The sequence below is a fragment of the Callithrix jacchus genome, chromosome 5, assembly GCF_049354715.1.
Source record: "Callithrix jacchus isolate 240 chromosome 5, calJac240_pri, whole genome shotgun sequence".
Classification (NCBI taxonomy): Eukaryota; Metazoa; Chordata; class Mammalia; order Primates; family Cebidae; genus Callithrix; species Callithrix jacchus.
In genome coordinates this window covers 93,631,985-93,648,711 of record NC_133506.1, presented here as the reverse complement: position 1 = coordinate 93,648,711, position 16,727 = coordinate 93,631,985, and the positions used below count along the sequence as shown (strand labels likewise).

Sequence of the window (16,727 nt, the reverse complement as noted above, 5' to 3'; positions counted from 1 at the left end):
ATACAGCCTGAGTTGGGAATTCCTTAGAAAAAGAAAGGAAATAAAAACAGTTTTCAGACAAGCACAGTGGCTCATGCCTGTAATTCCAGCACTTTAGGAGGCCAAGGCAGGCAGATCACCTGAGGTCAGGAGTTCAAGACTAGCCTGGCCAACATGGCAAAACCCTGTCTCTACTGAAAATACAAAAATTAGCCGGGTGTGGTGGTGCATGCCTGTAGTCCCAGCTATGGGAGGCTGAGGCCGGAGAATTGCTTGAACCTGGTAGGCGGAGGTTGCAGTGAGCCCAGATTGGGCTACTGCACTTCAGCCTGAGTAACAGAGTGAGACTCTGTCTCAAAACAAAAAGCAGTTTTCAATGTGAAGGGGAAATCTTTGTCTCTATTTAATAGGAATTGCAGTGTTTACAGAGGCTGGGAAGAAAAACTGTCAGTGAGATAATAATCTTAGAAGTGGAAGACAGTGAGAACATGAGAATGTGAAAAGCATAAATTATTAATTGGCTTGAAGCTTCTGAATAATGGAACTTTCCTCCTAAGCTATGTCCTGTTGGATCTCTTGGAAATACTCATGGGTAGTTAAAACCTGACTTTTTAATATTATTTTTATATTATCTACTTCCCTGCATATAGCATTTTTAAAATATTGTATCTCTTTGGAATATATTTAAACAGCTTTATTGAAGAAGGTCAGTTTGAAGCAGCATTTCCATATCTGGTATTTGCTATGTATTGTACTAGGTGCTAGAGAAAAGTCAGATGCTTTCTTGGCTTAAGAGACATAGTCCAGTATAGGTAACATACGCATAGCATTTGCTTGTCAATGTCTGTAATATGCATCAGCCATTAACATGACAGTCGGAAAACTTCTCATTGTACCCCATTATTTAGTCAAAGTAGAAAGAGTCTACCAACCTGTCATGACCTATACATTTTGCTGTCCGGAGACTTGGAGGAGGTTCCTATTTTGGTGTCTAATTCTTTGGAATCTGTTGTACCATGGGAATTTGTCTTCTTTCATCTAAGACAGGTGGTCATGGGATATAATCTCCTCAGCCTCACCCCTCATCCCCTTAATTACGTACATCGTACACATTGTCGTCTTTTTTTTTTTCCTAGTGCTCAGGATGGGGTTGATGCTTGCTTCTGAATTCTAAGTATTAATGATGCCAACACGCAATCACTGTGCTAGTTTAGAACTCTCTGGCTGTCTGGTTCCTTCTTTCTGCTTCTTATCATGAACCTGAACTCCTGAGAGACAGATCCGTGGACAAGTATTCATAAAATATTAACCAGTTCATTTTTTCATTTAAGTATATACCTAAATTTGTGCAGATATATATATAAAATACATTTTCTACATCTCTTTTTCAGATAGTAGCCATGGCTATGTGGGTGCCAGTAGTAGAATGTCAAGAAGAACACATTTATGCTCTGCTGCTACCAGTAGTTTACTAGACATTGATCCATTAATTTTAATACATTTGTTGGACCTTAAGGACCGGAGCAATATAGAAAATTTGTGGGGCTTACAGCCTCGCCCACCTGCTTCACTTTTGCAGCCCACAGGTAAAATAACAATGACAATTTCCTTTTTTTCTGTGGTTTTATAAAAGAACGCTTGGATTTTCATTTAAGTGTTTCACCTATATGTGGAACATGGTGTATTTCTATGATTTTCATTTTATGTCAGTAAAATGACATTTATATCAACCAAATCAATTTTTAAATTACTGTTCCAAGGTGATTTGTGCAAAAACAAAGTAAAAATGCCTGCAAGAAGGTTTTTTATGATTTGCTACTCAGATTGGGCCTGACAGTTTGATCCAGATGAAATACAATTATCTTCTTTGTGAATGGACTTTTTTTGGTCAGGCTTCATGAATTTCCTCACTTCCAAGTGGAACTATATCTATATTGAACATAGAAACAGGTGACTTTTCATTCTTTGATGTTCAGTAGCTTAAAAATGTATACCATTTGGCAGCTGTGTTTTCTGTGCAAAGGATATTTGTTAAATAGAAATTACATTTATGTTACTATAATAAAACGGAGGTTTGTATAGTCAAACATGGGCTTTTTTTAACCTCTCGGGAATAGGGTAATTTTGGACAGCTAAGGATTTGCCTTTAAAAGCTTTAAAAGCTACATTTTGAAAACCATTTTTGTTGGAATGCTTTCTAAAGTATATTCAGTATATTCAAATACATATACCAAATATTTTTCTTCCTTCTTAACTGTATTATGTAAATCAAATCAGTGATTTAGGACTGTGACTTTGATGCAGTTTTAAGGCAACAATTCATTTTGCAAACAAAGTCTAAGGCAGAACCTCTGTGTAAATACAGGGAAATAGAGCTGCTCTACTGGCATATAGATCTGGAGCCCAGATTATTTAGGCTTCTTCATTCCTAAGAGCCAAGTATACTTCCTGAAAGTCTGGATCCTAAGTTTAAAAGACTATCTTCAGGTTATGAAACAGCTGCCTTTTATGTGTGCACAAGTATGCTTTATATAAAGTTTTGCTTAAATGATAAGTGTTGTTTGCAAAGGCCCAGTGAAACGGACAGGTTTTGATTCTTCAACTCACTGCAACCGCCATTTCCTGGGATATGTAAGTTGGTTTAACCTTTTAGAAGAACAATTTTGTAGTAGTTTAAAAATGCCTGTATCCTTTAAACCTGTAATGTCACTTCAAGGAGTGTATTCCAAAGAGAAAACAATCAGATGTTTAAAAATATTAAACAGTACCTTTATGGCTGAATAAATTACAGTGTAACCATGCAGTGGTATATTTTATAGACAGGTAAAGTCATGTTTTTGAAAATATTCAGTGTCCTTAGGAAAAAATGCAAACTAAACAGAGTTATATTTAAAACTAGTTTTCTATGTAAAAATAATACAAATAAGATGATCTGAATTTTAAATTTAGGTGATAAAATGCTGATGATAATGAGGGTGGGGGAAATGAAGGCAAAAGCAAGTTTTAGATTTAAACATTTTGACTTGGGCATCAAATTAGTGTGACATCAAATTAGAAAGGACCACTAGACAGCTAAAAATTAAGAACTGGGGCTGGGCATGGTGGCTCATGCCTGTAATCCCAGCACTTTGGGAGGGCAAGGTGAGTGGATCACCTGAGGTCAGGAGTTCAAGACCAGCCTGGCCAACATGGTAAAACCTCATCTATACTAAAAATACAAAAAAATCATCCAGGCATTGTGGCGGATTCCTGTAATCCCAGATACTCAGGAGGCTGAGGCAGGAGCGTCGCTTGAACCAGGGAGGTGGAGGTTGTAGTAAGCCGAGATTGTGCCCTTGCACTCCAGCCTGGGCAACAAGAGTGAAACTCTGTCTCAGAAAAGTAAAAAATATATATATTAAAAAAAAAAAAAAACTGGAATACAGACAGTTGTTTTCCTGGAAGTGATACTGGATGGTTAAAACCAAGGGTGTGAGATTGCAAAAGAATTTTAAGAATATTTTAAAAGAAGAGAGCCAGGAACATAATCTTGATGAACATCTGTTTTTACTGAGTGTGAGGAAGATGAGCCAGATAAAGAGCTTTTAGAAAGGAGAAACACCAGGAGAAACAGTCATGGAAGCCAAATGAAAATACCTGTCTGTAAAGGGATGTTAATAAAAGCTAATGTGCAGAAAGATCTAACTTACTTTTTTTTTTTTTGAGACAGAGTCTTACTCTGTCGCCCAGGCTGGAGTACAGTGGCACGATCTCGGTTCGGTGCAACGTGCACCTCCCGAGTTCAAGGGATTCTCCTGCCTCAGTCTCCCTAGTAGCTGGGACTACAGGTGTGTGCCACTACACCCAGCTGATTTTTTTGTATTTTTAGTAGAGACGAGGTTTCACCATGTTAGCCAGGATGGTCTCAATCTCCTGACTTCATGATCTGTCCACCTCAGCCTCCCAAAGTGCTGGGATTATAGGTATGAGCCACCACGCCCAGCCTGACTTTCTTTTTATTGAAAAGGTCTGCTTGGGTCATTTTTTTGTTTTCGGTTTTTGTTTTCTGAGACAGTCTCACTCTGTTGCCCAGGCTTAAGTGCAGTGGCAGGATTTTGGCTCACTGTAACCTCCATTTCCTAGGTTCAAGTGATTCTCGTGCCTTAGCTACCTGAGTAGCTGGGGTTATAGGCGTGTACCACCACGCCCAGCTAATTTCTGTATTTTTTGTGGAGACAGGGATTCATCTTGTTGGCCAGGCTGGTCTTGAACTCCTGAGCTCAAGTGATCTACCTGCCTTGTCTTCCCAAAGTATGCTGGGATTACAGGCATGAGTCACTGTGCCTGGCCTATTTGGGTTTTGATGTTTATTTTTTTCTGTGTATTTATTTCAACACATATTTAGGGAACACTTGTCAGATTCACTTCAAGTCCATGTTCTTAACTGTGTAACCATGGTGACTCACGCCATGTAAAAGAATATTGTAAAAGGTATCAGATAATCTAGTTGAACCAGATTTTAAGGTACATGTAGTGGTAAATAGAACTAGAAAGTCATGTTGGGTCCATTCTATGAAAAGACTTGCATGCTAGCCTGAGGAATTTATATCTCTGTGCATAGTATGGAGAGCCATTGTTTTATTTTAGAAGTGGTTAGATTCAAACTGTGTTTTAGAAAGCTGACAATTCTGAGAAAATTATCAGAAATGGAAGGTCAGTCAGCATACTACCAACCCTAGCTAATTTAAAAAACTCTTTTTTAACAAGGTGTCACTATACTGTCCAGACTGGTCTTGAACTTCTGGCCTCAAGCAATTCTCTCATCTCAGCCTCCCGAAGTGCTGGGATTACAGGCATAAGCCACTGTTCCTGGCCAAAAATATATATTTTTAACATAATGTTATTTATGGCAAATTTGACAAAGTATTTGGGTACTAGATTTTTCTTTGTCTTTTTTTTCAATTATAAACATAATAAAAGCTGTAGAAAGTTTTAGACAAGTGAAGAAGTTTAAAGAAGAAAGCACAAGGCAGTAGGGCAGCTTTTAAACTTTTGAATTGAATGTGTAATTCAAATTTGAGTATGATATGACTCAGATTCTAATTCTGAAGATGTGAATGAAGTTAGGATTCTTTATTTTCATTAACAGAATTTAGTGCATGTTTTATTGTTGATATCACATAAAGCACCCTAGCTTATTTTACACATCAAATTTGCCTATGTTCATGGTACAAATGATTTTCCGAATGCTAACGTTTATATTAATTTGACTTGTCAATTTCTCTCTGAAGCATCATATTCTCGTAAAGATAAAGACCAAAGGAAGCAGCAGGCAATGTGGAGAGTGCCCTCTGATTTAAAGATGCTAAAAAGACTCAAAACTCAAATGGCCGAAGTTCGATATATGAAAACTGATGTAAAGAATACACTTTCAGAAATAAAAAGCAGCAGTGCTACTACTTCTGGAGACATGCAGACAAGCCTTTTTTCTGCTGACCAGGCAGCTCTGGCTGCATGTGGAACTGAAAACTCTGGCAGATTACAGGATTTGGGAATGGAACTCCTGACAAAGTCATCAGTTGCCAATTGTTACATACGAAACTGTAAGTAATATCTTCCTAATGTTATTTGGGAAACTAGATGACTCGGTTTTTTCAAGAGAGTAATATTTAAATATCTCTCTTCCAGTGAATTAAGACTACTTACATGTGAGTTTTTTCCCCCATCCAAAATTGATTCTGTATATTTTTATTATATAGTAGAACTAACATTTCTTGATTGCTTACTCTGTATTTGGCAATAAACAAGACAAAATTCTTAACATCATAGATCTTGTATTCTAGTAATGGCAATCAGACATTAAAATGTGTAAACAAGTAAAGATAATTTCAGTGGGTAAAAAGTACTGTGAAGGAGGCAGCAGAGGAGTAGGATGGGAGGAGCAGATGAGACCTGTTCTATTGGGGTAGTCAGAGAAAGTCTGTGAGGAGGCAGCACTTGACCTGAAACCTGAAGGTTAGAAGGTCACAGCTATTTAGAGATCTATGGCAAGCAGTGTTCTGGGTAAACAGAACAGAAAATGCAAAGTCACTGACACAGTATTTATTTTGCATATTTGAAGGTTTGAAGGAAAATCAGTGTGCAAGCAAAGCAGAGACTAAAGGAGATGAAATCAGAGAGAGGCAGGCAGAATTTAGATCAGGGAGAGTCTTGTAAAACGTCAATAAGGAGTTCAAATTTTATTATTATTTAAGGAGGAACTCTCTAGAGAATAAAGAGGGGAGTGTTTATAATCTGATTTACACTTTATAAAGATGACTTTGCTTGTTGTGTGGAGGATGGTCTGAAAAGGGTTGAGGACAGGAGTTGTGAGACCAATAACAGCCTATTACAGTATCTTGTGTGAAATATGATGGCATTTTCTGGAGTTATAATAGTAGATAGAGCGACTTGCTCCTAGGCTAGCAGCCTTTCTCGACTGGGGTTTTCGTCTTTCAGTTCTCTTAAGGATGTGTTATTCTAGATGCATAGGAGAAAAGTTAATCCATTCTTAGATCAGCAGGGCTGAGTTCTTTCTCAGAACCATAGTTGAAAAAGCCTAAATGGAGTTTTAGGAAAAGAGAGAAACTAAGAATTATGATTAAGTTTTGGCCTAAGCAACTTAGTAGCCAGTGGTATCATTTATTGAGGAGCAAATCAGATAAGAAGCAGATCATGGGGCTTGGGAGAAGGCAAGGGCAGAAAGTCAGGTATTCTTTTTTAAAAAGAATTTAAATTTGAGATGCCTGCTAGACTCTAGTAAAATGTTACAGGCACATGAATGGTACACAAGTTTGAAACTCAGAGAGAAACTCAGAGAAGCAAACACTGCTTGTCCTAGATCTCTAAATAGCTGCAACCTTCTAACCTTCAGGTTTCAGGTCAAGTGCTGCCTCCTCACAGAGACTTTCTCTGACTACCCCAATAGAACAGGTCTTATCTGCTCCTCCCATCCTACTCCTCTGCTGTTTCTTTCGCGGCACTTTTTAACCACTGAAATTATCTTTACTTATTTATTTACACATTTTAATGTCTGATTCCCATTACTAGAATACAAGATCTATGATGTTAAGAATTTTGTCTTGTTTATTGCCAAATACACAGTAAGCAATCACTTATTTCACTGAACATAATGACCTCCAGAGAAAGGTCAATGCTGGATATAAACAGTTGGGAATCAATAGTATTTTATATTATTTAAATCCAGGGAACTGAATAGGGTCAAGTTCAGAGGGATTTTCAATGGATAAGCAAAATTTTGACTCTCTGGCACTTAAAGGTCTAATAAATAGGAGAGGCCAGCAAAGGAAATTGAAAGAGCAGTCATTAAGGTAGGAAAAACACTGGAAGGGATAGTATCTCAAAAATCTAAAATAATGCATCTCAAGAAGTAGAGTGGTTACCTTTGATAAATATCTTTGAGAAGTGTCAAGGTGAGAGGCCAAGTGTACTGTATAGGTCCACTTATATTCAGATTGTTTTCAACCAGAGGAAGATTGAAACTACAGTATTCAGGTGATGCCCCTGCATATAGGAGGGCCAACTTTACTATAGGCAGATTCTGCAGGTTTTACAGTGGGACTTCAGTCAAGAATTTTGGTATATGCAGGGGTTCTGGAACCAACCCCTACTTATACCAAGAGACAACTGTATCTTCTCTGTTGCCACATTTTTTTCCTGTTAATCACAGAGGTTTAAAATTATATCTTAGATATCTGTATTAATAATATTCATGATGTTGGGGGTTTTATTTTTATTTTGAAGGCTTTTTAACTCCCAAGTTAATAAAAACAACCCTTAATTTCTTCTGGTACTTCTTGTTTTCTAACTTTTTTACATTTAGATCATTAATTTATATATATAAAGTTAATTTTATATGATGATATTTGAGGTAAATTGAATGATCTTCCCCCAAATGAATGAAATGTGTTTTTTGAAATATGATGCAATATGAAATCCATCTTTTATTATAGACCAGATTCCCAAACATGGTTCTGTTTTTGAACTCATAGAGGTTGAAACAAATGAAATTGCCAGTACTCAACTTTTGGACATACAAAAACATCCATTTGGTGTTGTTCAACCCAGTATTGTGTCCTCTTCCAGACTAACACTAATGTAGTTTTATAGTTTGTAATACTATGATAGGATATGTTTATTCTGTTTTTGTTTTTCAAAATGTTATTAGTGGTTCTTGCGCATCTTCCTCCAAAGTATTTTGACTGGAATTGCTTTACATTTAAAGACTAAGTGTTAACTATGTGCCAGACATTATTCTAACTATTCTAAATCACATGCATTGACTCACTTAATCTTAACAAGAAGTCTAAGCGGTAAGTTAATTTCATTCCCGGTTTACAGATGAGGAAACCAAGGCAGCAGGCATTGAATAATGTTGCTAGAGTTTCACATTGGTAATTGACAGAGCCAAAAACTTGAACTGCACAACCTATGCCCTATACCCTAACACCAAACTGCCTCTTTTCTTACTATGAGATTTTCTTTTCTTTTTCAGCTAAAGCTGTATAGAATTATATCAAATGATTTTTTGACATTTGTCAAAATGATTTATTATTGTTTCATTACTTTATTAACATAAAATAAGTTATATTTCCAATGTTGACCATTCTTGAAATACTGAAATGAATCCTATTTAGTTTGAATCGATAATTAAAAAAAAAAAAAAACAGGAGAACAATCCAAGATGGCCGATCGCTAACATCTTGGGATTGCAGCTCCCAGTGAAAGCTCAGAGAACGAGAGGACGCCACACTTTCAGACAACTTTGGTCGCTCATGGAGCAGAAGATTCCCAGTGGAGGAGCTCCATGGGTCGCCAGCGTGACTCTTGTGGCCGGCGCAGTGGTTTCACCGGCACCTCAGCGTGGCAGCTCTTGGTGCAGAGTAAATGGGACAGGTTCCCCTTCTGACCGAGGTTTGGAGCTCCGGGAAGGCAGAGTCGCCTATTACGGACTCAAGAAGGAAGCCAGACGGGAGATTCCCAGGCAGAAAAGCACCATCAGTCTTAACGCTGCTGTTTTGGCTGACGCAGTGGGTTGCTCATATTTCAGCCCTGGCAATTAACAACTTGGACATCCACTCAGAGACCTAATTTGAAAGTTGGTAATTACAAAGACGACAGGTGGATAAATTTACAATGATGGGAAGAAACCAGCGTAAAAAGGCTGAGAATACTCAAAATCAGAATGCCTCTCCCTCTAAAGAGGATCACAGTTCCTCATCAACAAGGGAACAAGACTTGATGGAGAACGAGCGCATCTCATTAACAGAATCAGGCTTCAGAAGATGGATAATAAGAAACTTCTGTGAGTTAAAAGAACATGTAGTAGCCCAATGTAAAGAAACTAAGAACTTTGAAAAAAGGTTTGACGAAATCCTAATGAGAATAGACAACTTAGAGAGGAATATAAGTGAATTAATGGAACTGAAGAATACAATGCAGGAACTCCAAGAAGTATGCACAGGTTTAAACACTCGAATTGTTCAAGCAGAAGAAAGGATATCAGAGGTCAAAGTCCAACTTAATGAAATAAAACGAGAAGACAAGATTAGAGAAAAAAGGATAAAAAGGAATGAGCAAAGTCTCCAAGAAATGTGGGACTATGTGAAAAGACCAAATAGGTGTCTTTTTGATAGGTGTACCTGAATGCGATGGAGAGAATGAATCCAAGCTGGAAAATATTCTTCAGGATATTAGTCAGGAAAATTTTCCTAAACTAGCAAAACAGAACAATATTCAACCCCAGGTAATACAGAGAACACCACAAAGATATTCGTCAAGAAGAACAACCCCAAGGCACATAATCGTTAGATACACCAGGGTTGAAACAAAGGAGAAAATACTAAGGGCAGCCAGAGAGAAAGGTCAGGTTAATTACAAAGAGAAGCCCATCAGACTTACAGCAGATCTCTCAGCAGAAACTCTACAAGCCAGAAGAGAGTGGGGGTCAATATTCAACATCCTCAAAGAACAGAACCTTCAGCCCAGAATTTCATATCCAGCCAAACTAAGCTTCACAACTGAAGGAAAAATAAAATCTTTTATGAACAAGCAAGAACTCAGAGATTTTATTACCACCAGGCCTGCTTTACAAGAGCTTCTGAAAGAAGCATTACACACAGAAAGAAACAACCAGTATTAGCCTTTCTAAAAATACACCAAAAAGTAAAGAGCACCAACATAAAGAAGAATTTACACCAACGAATGGATAAAACAGCCAGTCAACATCAAATGGCAGTAACCCTAAATTTAAATTGACTGAATTCCCAATCAAAAGACACAGCCAAAACCCAACGGCATGTTACATCCAGACCTGTTTCACATGCAAGGATACACAAAGACTCAAAACAAAGGGATGGAGAAAGATTTACCAACCAAATGGAGAGCAAAAATAAATAAATAAATAAATAAATAAATAAAAAGCAGGAGTTGCAATTCTCGTATCTGATAAAATAGATTTTAAAGCAACAAAGATATAGTGGTAAAAGGATCAATGCAACAACAAGAGCTAACGATCCTAACACCCAGATACATAGAGACTTAGACTCAATGAGACAGAAAATTAATAAGGATATCAAGGACTAAAACTTGGATCCAGAACAAGTAAACTTAATAAATATTTATAGAGCTCTCCACTTTAAATACACAAAATATACATTCTTGTCAATACCACATCACACCTACTCACAGGTTTAAATGAAACATTGGCCATTATTAATACCCTTTTTTTTTTTTTTTTAGAATAAAGCAACATTTCCGTTCTCTCTCCCTCTTTTTCTTCCTCTTTCTTCCTCTCCTTCACTCCTTTTTTTTTTCCTTCCCTTAAAAAAAGAAAAAAAAGAAATCAGCTTGTAGACCTCTAGATCCAGGTCAGCAATGTCTCTCTCGTTGCTTGATTTCCTTCCTTCCCTTCTCTCCCTCCCTCCCTTTTTCCCTTCCTTCCTCCCTCCCTTCCTCCTTTCCTCCCTTCCTGCCTTCCTTTCTTCCTCAAAAAAAAAAAAAACAAAACACTGCTATATTCAGTTTGCTAATATTTTACTTAGGATCCTTGACTACATAGTCATGAGTGAAATCGACTTATTTCATTACATTATCCTTAACCCACTTTACTTCTTTTTCTGTGCTTGTTTTACAGATTAAATTCAGATGCATTTTCCTTTTCTGTGCTATAAAATTATTTCACCTATATGTCGTTTGCTCCTTTGCTGTATTAAACTTTGTGTCTGATAAAAAGCATTCATAAAAATAGTATAACTCTTTCAGAGTTAGAATTTTAACAACCTTTTAAATTTCTGTTGTGTTTATTGGTTTCCTCATATTTTGCAATTTTTTAAATTTTTGTGGGTATATTATAGGTATATGGATATATTTATAGGATATATGAGATATTTTGATACATGCATACATTGCATAATAATTACATCAGGGTAAATGGAGTATCTATCATCTCAAGCATTTATCCTTTGTGTTAAAACAATCCAAATGTATTCTTTTCATTTTTTTTTTTTTTTAAGATGGAGTTTTGCTCTTGTTACCCAGGCTGGAGTGCAATGGCGCAATCTCAGCTCACCACAACCTCTGCCTCCTGGGTTCAAACAATTCTCCTGCCTCAGCCTCCCGAGTAGCTGGGACTACAGGCGTGCACCACCATGCCCAGCTAATTTTTGTATTTTTAGTAGAGACGGGGTTTCACCATGTTGACCAGGATGGTCTCAATCTCTTGACCTTGTGATCCACCTGCCACAGCCTCCCAAAGTGCTGGGATTACAGGCGTGACCACTGCCCTGCCTTTTAGTTATTTTTAAATGTACAATAAATTATTGTAGACTATAGTCATCCTGTTGTTCTAACAAATACTAGATCTTATTAATTCTATCTAACTGTATTTTTGTACCCATTAACCATCCCATCAGCCACTCACTACACTCCCTAGCCTCTGGTAACCATTGCTTTATTATCTTGAATTTAGTTGTTTTAATTTTTAGCCCCCCAAATAAGTGAGAATGTGTGAAGTTTGTCTTTCTGTGCCTGACTTATTTCACTGAACATAATGACCTCCAGTTCCATCCATGTTGCAAATGACAGGTTCTCATTCATTTTTTATGGCAGAGTAATATTCCATGTATATATATACCACTTCTCTTTTTTTTTTTTTTGGCCGGCGGGGTGGGGGGCGGATATGGAGTTGCCCAGCCTGAAGTGCTCTGTTGCCCAGGCTGAAGTGCAGTGGCTCTATCTCAGCTCACTGCAACTTCCACCTCCTGGGTTCAAGTGATTCTCCTGTCTCAGCCTCCCAAGTAACTGGGACTGCAGGTATGTGCCACCATGCCCAGCTAATTTTTTATGTATTTTTTAGTAGAGATGGGCTTTTATCTTGTTGTTCAGGCTGGTCTCAAACTCCTGACCTCAAATGATCCACCCACCTCGGCCTTCTAAAGTGATGGGGTTACAGGGGTGACACAGAGTTTCTTTATCCATTTGTCTGTGGATGGACACTTAGGTTGCTTCCAAACCATGGTTATTGTGAATAGTGCTGTAGTAAACATGGGAGTACAGATAGCGCTTTGATAAACTAATTTGCTTTCTTTTGGGTATATAACTAGCAGTGGGATTGCTGGATCATATGATAGATTTATTTTTAACTTTTCAAGGAACTTCCAAACTGTTTTCTGTAATGGTTTTACTAACTTCACATTCCCACCAATGGTGTATGAGAGTTGCCTTTTCTCTACATCCTTACCAGCTTTTGTTATTGCCTGTGTTTTGGGTAAAATCCATTTTAACTGGGATGAGATGGTATCTTACTGTAGTTTTGATTTGCATTTCTCTGATAATCAGTGATGTTGAGCACTTTTTCGTATGCCTGTTTGCTATTTGTATGTCTTCTTTTGAGAAATATCTATTCAGAACTTTTACCCATTTTTAATCATATTATTAAATGTTTTCCTATAGAGTTGTTTGAGCTCCTTATAATTCTTGTCATTAATCTCTTGTCAGATGTGGTTTTCTCGTACTTCTGCTATTTAAGTCAGTTACTATAATTAGTTTCTCAAGAAAATCTAATTATATTTGGGCCTTTAAATTTATTGATATATGGTCATTTATTCTATTTTCTTAAATTTTTTAAACTTCTTGGGCATATGGGGTGTTAACTCCTTTTTCACTTATTTTATTGCTTACTTGTGTTTTTTTTTCCTTTGATTTGACTTGCTCAGGGGATTTGTTAATTTTGTTCATCTCCTCAAAGACCAAGTTCTTAGATTTATTTCATCCCTTGTCTTTTACCACTTTATTATATTTCTGCTTTTGTCTTTGTTAATGCATTTTTTTCCCCTTAACTGATAATTCATTTATTCTTTTTTTTTTTTTTTTTTTTTTTTGGCAGGGGGAGGAAGGCAGGAAGGAAGGGAATAAGGACGGTAGGGAGGAAGGAAGGGATGAAGGAAGGAAGGAAGGGAGGAAGCGGGGAGGGAAGGAGGGAAGGGAAGAAAGGAAATCAAGCAATGAAAGAGACATTGCCGACCTGGATCTAGAGGTTTACAAGTTGATTTCTTTTTTTTTGAGAGAAGGAAAGAAAAAAAAAATAAGTAAAGGAGAGGAAGAAAGAGGGAGAGTAAATGGAAATATTGCTTTATTTTGAAAAAAATTGGGTATTAATAATGGCCAATCAATGTTTCATTTAAACTAATGTGTAGGTGTGATGTGGTATTGACAAGAATGTATATTTTGTGTATTTGAAGTGGAGAGCTCTATAAATATTTATTAAGTTTACTTGTTCTGGATCTGAGTTCGAGTCCTTGATATCCTTATTAATTTTCTGTCTCATTGAATCTAAGTCTCCTATCTGGGTGTTAGGATCGTTAGCTCTTGTTGTTGCATTGATCCTTTTACCACTATATCTTTGTTGCTTTAAAATCTATTTTATCCGATACGAGAATTGCAACTCCTGCTTTTTATTTATTTATTATTTATTTTTGTTCTCCATTTGGTTGGTAAATCTTTCTCCATCCCTTTGTTTTGAGTCTTTGTGTATCCTTGCATGTGAAACAGGTCTGGATGTAACATGCCGTTGGGTTTTGGCTGTGTCTTTTGATTGGGAATTCAGTCGATTTAAATTTAGGGTTACTGCCATTTGATGTTGACTGGCTGTTTTATCCATTCGTTGGTGTAAATTCTTCTTTATGTTGGTGCTCTTTACTTTTTGGTGTATTTTTAGAAAGGCTAATACTGGTTGTTTCTTTCTGTGTGTAATGCTTCTTTCAGAAGCTCTTGTAAAGCAGGCCTGGTGGTAATAAAATCTCTGAGTTCTTGCTTGTTCATAAAAGATTTTATTTTTCCTTCAGTTGTGAAGCTTAGTTTGGCTGGATATGAAATTCTGGGCTGAAGGTTCTGTTCTTTGAGGATGTTGAATATTGACCCCCACTCTCTTCTGGCCTGTAGAGTTTCTGCCGAGAGATCTGCTGTAAGTCTGATAGGCTTGCCTTTGTGGGTAATCTGACCTTTCTCTCTGGCTGCCCTTAGTATCCTCTCCTTCGTTTCAACCCTGGTGAATCTAACGATTATGTGCCTTGGGGTTGCTCTTCTTGAGGAATATCTTTGTGGTGTTCTCTGTATTACCTGGGGTTGAATGTTGACCTGCTTTGCTAGTTTAGGAAAATTTTCCTGAATAATATCCTGAAGGGTATTTTCCAGCTTGGATTCATTCTCTCCATCGCATTCAGGTACACCTATCAAACGTAAATTTGGTCTTTTCACATAGTCCCACATTTCTTGGAGACTTTGCTCATTCCTTTTTATCCTTTTTTCTCTAATCTTTTCTTCACGTTTTATTTCATTAAGTTGGACTTTGACCTCTGATATCCCTTCTTCTGCTTGAACAATTCGAGTGTTTAAACCTGTGCATACTTCTCGGAGTTCCTATATTGTATTCCTCAGTTCCATTAATTCACTCATACTCCTCTCTAAGTTGTCTATTCTCAATAGGATTTCATCAAACCTTTTTTCAAAGTTCCTAGTTTCTTTACGTTTGGCTACAACATGTTCTTTTAACTCACCGAAGTTTGTTATTATCCATTCCTTGAAGATTGATTCTGTCATCAGGATGCGCTCGTTCTCCATCAAGCCTTGTTCCATTGTTGATGTGGAACTGTGATCATCTTTAGAGGGAGAGGCGTTCTGACTTTGAGTATTCTCAGCTTTTTTATGCTGGTTTCTTCTCGTCATTGTAAATTTATCCTCCTGTCGTCTTTGAAATTACCAACTTTCAGATTAGGTCTCTTGAGTGGATGTCCAGGTTGTTAGTTCCCAGGGCCAGAGCAGCGGCGTTAAAACTGATGGTGCTTTTCTGCCCAGGATTCTCCTGTCGGGCTTCCTTCTTGTTTCTGTAGTAAGCGACTCTGCCTTCCCGGGGCTCCAAACCTCGGTCAGAAGGGGAACCGGTCCCGAGCGCTGCCACGTCGAGGTGCCGGCAGAACCGCTGCGCCGACCACGAGAGTCGCGCTGGCTACTCGTGTGTTTCCACCACTGGGGGATCTTCTGCTTCGTGAGCGACCAGACTTTGTCTGAAAGTGTGGCGTCCTCTAGTTCTCCGCGCCTTCCCTGAGAGCTGCAATCCCGGGATGTTAGCTATCGGCCATCTTGGATCGTTCTCAATTCATTTATTCTTTTAGTGGAGAAATTGATCGTCATTTTTCCTAAGACTAAAACATATACGTAAGTCTAAGAACATTTTTATCAACCTTCTCCCTAGAACTCCACACCCATTAAAGTCACTTCCCGAAGGTGAGAGAGGAAGCAAAACACACTGCCATGTGTGTACCTATGCAACTGTCTTGCATGTTCTGCACATGTACCCCAAAACCTAAAATGCAATAAAAAATTAAAAAAAAAAAAAGTCACTTCCCATTTTCCCCTTCTCCCAGCTTCTTGTAACCACTAATCTACTTTTTCTCTATGGATTTTTCTTCTTCTGGATTTTTCATATAAATAGACTCATACTATATGAGGTCTTCTATGTCTGGCTTGTTTCACTTAACACAGCCCTTTTAAGGTTCATCCATGTTGTGGAATATATTTATTTCTTTTTATGGCTGTGTGATATTTTATTGTATGGCTGTACCACATATTGTTTATTCACTCATTTGTTGATGAACATTTGGATTGTTTCTGCTTTTTGGCTATTATCAGTAGTGCTGCTATGAACATTCATGTATAAGTTTTTGTGTGGACATACGGTTTTGTTTATCTTGAGTGTATACTTAGAAGTGGAATTACTGGGTTACATGGGAACTGTGTTTAACTTTTTGAGGAACTACCGGTGCCAGACTATTTTTCAAAGTGGCTGCATCATTTTATATTCCCAGCAGCAGTATATGAGGGCTCCAGGTTTTCTACACCCTTGACAACACTTGTTATTGTCTTTCTTTTTTTCTTTGCCCATTGAATTGTCTGGGCATCCTTGTAAAAAAATCAGTGGACCATAAATGTAAGGACTTGTTTCTAGACTCTTAATTCTGTTTTGATGATATATATATATATATATATGGCAGTACCATGTAGTCTTGATTACTGTAGTTATAGTAACTTTTGAAACCAGAAGTGAATGTTTCATTTAAGATTGTTTTGGCTATTGGGGGTCTCTTACATTTTCAAATGGATTTGAGGATTAGCTTGTCAATTTCTGCAAAGAAAACAAAAACAAAAACGACAAC

At 37.5% G+C, this 16,727-nt stretch overlaps 1 protein-coding gene across 13 annotated transcripts in view; it reads left to right on the top strand.

Moving 5' to 3' along the window:
- The window catches only part of TRIM37 (tripartite motif containing 37), a 127,237-nt gene that overhangs the window by 83,429 nt on the left and 27,081 nt on the right, over positions 1–16,727 (top strand). For all 13 annotated transcript variants that reach the window (XM_078373663.1, XM_078373662.1, XM_078373661.1 and 10 more), the window contains 2 exons: positions 1,371–1,565; positions 5,250–5,561. In XM_078373663.1, coding sequence (XP_078229789.1) covers positions 1,371–1,565; positions 5,250–5,561 — 507 coding nt within the window. The remainder of the gene's footprint in view (positions 1–1,370; positions 1,566–5,249; positions 5,562–16,727) is intronic.